The sequence below is a fragment of the Apium graveolens genome, chromosome 7 (assembly GCF_009905375.1).
Source record: "Apium graveolens cultivar Ventura chromosome 7, ASM990537v1, whole genome shotgun sequence".
Lineage (NCBI taxonomy): Eukaryota > Viridiplantae > Streptophyta > Magnoliopsida > Apiales > Apiaceae > Apium > Apium graveolens.
This window is the reverse complement of record NC_133653.1, coordinates 202,748,159-202,752,722: the sequence shown is the minus strand read 5'-3', so window position 1 is coordinate 202,752,722 and position 4,564 is coordinate 202,748,159. Positions and strand designations below refer to the sequence as shown.

The window sequence follows — 4,564 nt, the reverse complement described above, 5'->3', positions numbered from 1 at the left end:
GCTCATGCTTACAACAAAAACTATAAACAAATAAAGTAACTTCTCGTAACTGAAAATATATTTCATTTCACAAGCATGTATACAAATTTTATAATAATTGATGTTAGATTCGCAGGGCTATCGAACTAGTTGAGTTCTAATAATTTACTATGTATTATTTTTTTTCAAAAAACAAAAATAGGAGTACTCAACAATTTGGGCCTTGAATTTTAAAAGCCCAGCCCACCGGTCCATGGACAATCCCTAGCAAGTCCCTTAACATCTCAGGCTCTCCCCTTGAAAATACCATATCTTCTTTGCCTCCTTGTCTCCGGCAACCCTACCAAGTCTCATGCAAATATATAATCATATCTAAACCTTAAACCAATAAAATGGCGGACAATGTTGAGCATACGACAACGTTTAATGATCTTCCTGAAGAAGCAACATACAAGATCTTCACAAGGCTCCCAGTCAAAACCCTAATCAGGTCAACCTCTGTTTGCAAGAAATGGTACTCTAATTTCACTAAACCTACCTTTATTTCAGCTCATATTCAACACTCACTCTCTTGCTGTAATAATAATTCTGTTCTTGTAGTTCCTATGGACTTACAATCTTGTAAGTATAGTACATTAATCTCAGCTCATACTGGTGAAATCTTGAAAAAATATAAGGTCCCTTTTAAGACCAAGACTAATAGTTTGAATTTGTGCGGCTCTTTCAATGGGATTCTTTGTTTAAATGAGATTGATTTCGGAAAGGTTTCCGGGTCTCATATTGTTGAGGATTATCAAGAGTTGTATCTTTGGAATCCTAGTGTTGGCAAGTTTAGGACTCTTTTTTCGTCTTGTTTTAAGAAACGGGGATAATTTAGTTATGCCTTAGGGTTGGGGGTTTATGTCGATACGTTTGATTTGAAGTTTGTTAGGGTTGCGTATCCTAAGGGATTTTTGAGTGGGAATGTGGGGGCTAAAGTTGAGGTTTTTAGTTTGAAGAGGAATACTTGGAGGAGAATTAAAGACCCTGTTGTGCCTAGGATTGTTTATCATTCTGGCATTTGTTAATCCGTGATTTCTGATGATGCATTGAAGAAGTCTACAGCAAATCAGATTGTTAGTTAGTAAGATAAGTATTAGAGTTTTGTTTAAATATTAACTTAGTTAACTGGATAACCTTTGACTTATCTTTTCATAGCAAACTCTATTTTGGATAAACCTAATCTATTTCAAATATCCAATCTTTATCAGGTTTATCTCTTTCAAGAAACATACTAACGGATTATTTGTTTTACACATTCAAATATTGCAAACCTAATCTTATCTTATATTATCTTTAAAAGATTTTGAAATACAATATAACCGTTACGTGTTTTCTATATATACTTGACTTGATGTTTTTCAGAAACACACAACTCTCTGCACTTTCCATCTTATATCTTTCTGAGAAAAACATCCTCTTAATTACATTCATTGATTATCCAGTTAATTAAGAGTTTATAGTCGAGTTGTAATCTTTCACATTATTATCTTTGTATTTGAAAGAAAGGTGTATTGTATCACTTGTCCCGGGTTGTGGGAATATTGATTACAAGATCAAGGCCAAGTAGCTGTGTGCTAGGTAGCTGTGTGCTAGGGAAAGGGTTCTTTCATTCAGGGCCAAGATTGTAATCTAGGAAAGTTTGCAAGTACTTTATTTAAGTGGATATAATACATTCTCTATGCTAGTTGGCATGGGGACTTGGATGTAGGCCATAGACTAGTTATAGGGGCCGAACCAAGTGAAAAGTTTTTGGTGGTCTTGCATTAACATATTTTCAGCATTGAACGTTTACATTTCTGTAATTTGCATTCTGCTGAATAAATAGTGCCTGTCTCATTTAGATATAGTCTGTCTCATTTTCCAAGACAAAAGAGACTGTCCCATTCGTGAACAGTTGCACTTTAATTAATTCGATTGTGCCTACGAATTTTAATTGGTATCAGAGCATGTGCATTTAATCTGTCTTTTAGTGACTGTTTTGCTAGCGATCCATGGCTCAATCAGAACGTGTGTCAATTAATATCCCTCCTCTCTTGATTGGAGCTGAAAATTACAATGACTGGAAATTTCGAATGAAGATATTTCTTCAGCGAGATGCGCCAAAGTCTCTAAAGGATCTGTCTCCTGAAGAAGTCAATGCTTTGAACTACAATGCTAAAGCCATGAATGCCCTTCTAAGTAGAATGGCTGCAACAGAACTACGCAAAGTTTCTGCATGTACTACGGCTAAACAAATATGGGATACTATCCAAGTCAGCCACGAAGGAACGTCTAAGGTACGTGAAGTGAAACTTAGTATGCTAATAAGTGATTATGAAGCTTTCAGGTTGGAACGAGATAAAAGTGTCAAAGATGCTCAAGGAAGGTTTTTGACCTTGATGAATTCTATCTCACTACTCGACAAGATCATTCCTCAAGCTGAAATCAACAGAAAAATCCTCAGAGCTATGCCTAAGAAGTTCTCCTCAAAAGTCACCATCCTTCAGGATTCTCCATCCATATCAACTATGGAAACTCTCACTCTATTCAGTGAATTAGGAATTCGAGAACCAGCTACGTAGATATGATGAAGAAGATGAAGCCCCCAGGAAAAAGACTCTAGCTCTTAATGCAGATGCAGGTGGTTCTTCTGAAGATTCTGATGAGGAGATTGCACTTCTCACTAAGAAGTTCCACAAATTTTTGGCCAAAAAGAATGCATCTAAACGACCCATGAAGTCTTCATTTCCAAAGAAAGAATTCAGACCTAGTTCAAGCAAGGAAAACAAAAATTATCAAAACAAGGATACATGCTTTGAGTGTGGAAAGAAAGGTCACTTCAAGAAAGACTGCTACAAGCTCAAAGCCAAAAAGAAAGCTTTACTCACATGGAGTGATGATGATTCTGAAGTGGAAATTGACTCAGATGATGAATTAGCTCAACTATGCTTTGCTGGACTTGAATCCGACTCTAGTGACAATGATGAGGTACATACTGTTCAAATTAATAAAAATTCATATATATCTCAGGATGTACTAACCTTGCAAGCTCAAAATAGAAAGTTAAGAGAAAAGAATGCTTATCTTAAACAAGCATTGAGTGAGGTTCTCAATGAGGTTGATGATTCCATCAAAGATGAATCCTTAGTAGATTAAAACAAGCTATTATTTGAGAAGGTCTCTAAGCTGAAAGAAGAAGTCAACTACCTCAAGAATGAGATCGAGATGAAAGATGCATGTCTTGATGCATTAAAGAAGGAAACTATTTCTGCCGAATCAAATGCATCTTCTGATTTTATAGTTCCTGAACTCGAGCAAAAGGTTGCCCAGCTGGAAACTGATCTAGCCAAATGTTTCCATGAAGAAGGAACCTTGAATGCTTTACTTGCCCAACATAAATCTTCTCTTGACAAAGATGGTTTGGGGTATGGATCAGCCAAGAAGAAAGTCTTTCAAAGTGGCTACAAAAGAACTCCTATGAAATACAAGATGCCTTATGAAAAATGTCAAGACTGTGGCAAATCTGGTCACACTAATTCTGCATCTCGGTTATGTGGTATTAAGGGCCACGATCCTAACTCAGCAACTAGATCTAAATCTGTGCATAAATCTGTTAATATTGTTCAAATATGGATTAAGAAATCTGACAGGCATTTGTATAAGATTTATGATACTAACATTCAAGGACCCAAAGTCACGTGGGTACCTAAGAGATAAAGGATCTTTTGCAGGTATGCTTTAAAGTCCATGTTCCTCGAAACAAGTGGATTATTGATAGCGGTTGCTCTTGTCACATGACTGGAGATAAATCAAAGTTTCTCTCATTAATCGCTAAAGAGGGAGGCTTAGTTACTCTTGGAGATTCCAATACCGTACGTATTGTAGGTAAAGGTACCATAGGTAACGACAAGTTTTCTATTAATGATATTCATTTAGTTGATGGTCTAAAGTATAATCTTATTAGTGTAAGTCAGTTAACTGATGCTGGTCATAGTGTTAAGTTTGATAAAGATGTTTGTTATATTGGTAATAAAGCTAACGAGTTTGCTTTAGTAGCCAAAAGAAAGGGAAACATCTTTGTGTTAGATTTTGATGAGCAGCAAGAAGAAATCTTCCTAGCTACTGTTCAAGAACAACAGAATCTGTGGCATAGGCATCTTGGTCATGTTCATATGGATCTACTTCGAAAGATATCTTCACATGAGTTAGTACGAGGTTTACCAAAGCTGAAGTACAAGAAAACAGAACCATGTTCAGCTTGCCAGCTTGGAAAACAGGTGAAAACTTCCTTTACTGTTAAGAATAAAGTATCAACTTCTGTTCCTTTGCAGTTGTTACATCTAGATCTTTTTGGTCCAGAAAGATATGTAAGTTTGGGAGGTAAGAATTATGCCTTTGTTATAGTAGATGATTACTCTCGTTTTACTTGGGTGTTATTCTTGCGTACTAAAGATGAAGCTTTTAGTGAATTCAAAGATCTTATTACTAACCTTGAGACTAAGTACTCTTTAAAGCTCAAGACTATTCGTAGTGATCATGGAGGAGAATTCGAGAAAGATTTCGT

General features: G+C 36.1%; 1 protein-coding gene across 1 annotated transcript; it reads left to right on the top strand.

Moving 5' to 3' along the window:
• Positions 1–371: 371 nt before the first annotated feature.
• Positions 372–851, top strand: LOC141674384 (F-box/kelch-repeat protein At3g23880-like). The gene has a single exon (XM_074481093.1). It carries the CDS (start codon positions 372–374, stop codon positions 849–851), a length of 480 nt encoding a protein of 159 aa, XP_074337194.1.
• The last annotated feature ends 3,713 nt before the right edge of the window (positions 852–4,564 follow it).

What these genes read in the sequence shown, in the direction of transcription:
- LOC141674384 (XM_074481093.1), top strand. Translation starts at nt 372, where the DNA reads ATGGCGGACAATGTTGAGCATACGACAACGTTTAATGATCTTCCTGAA.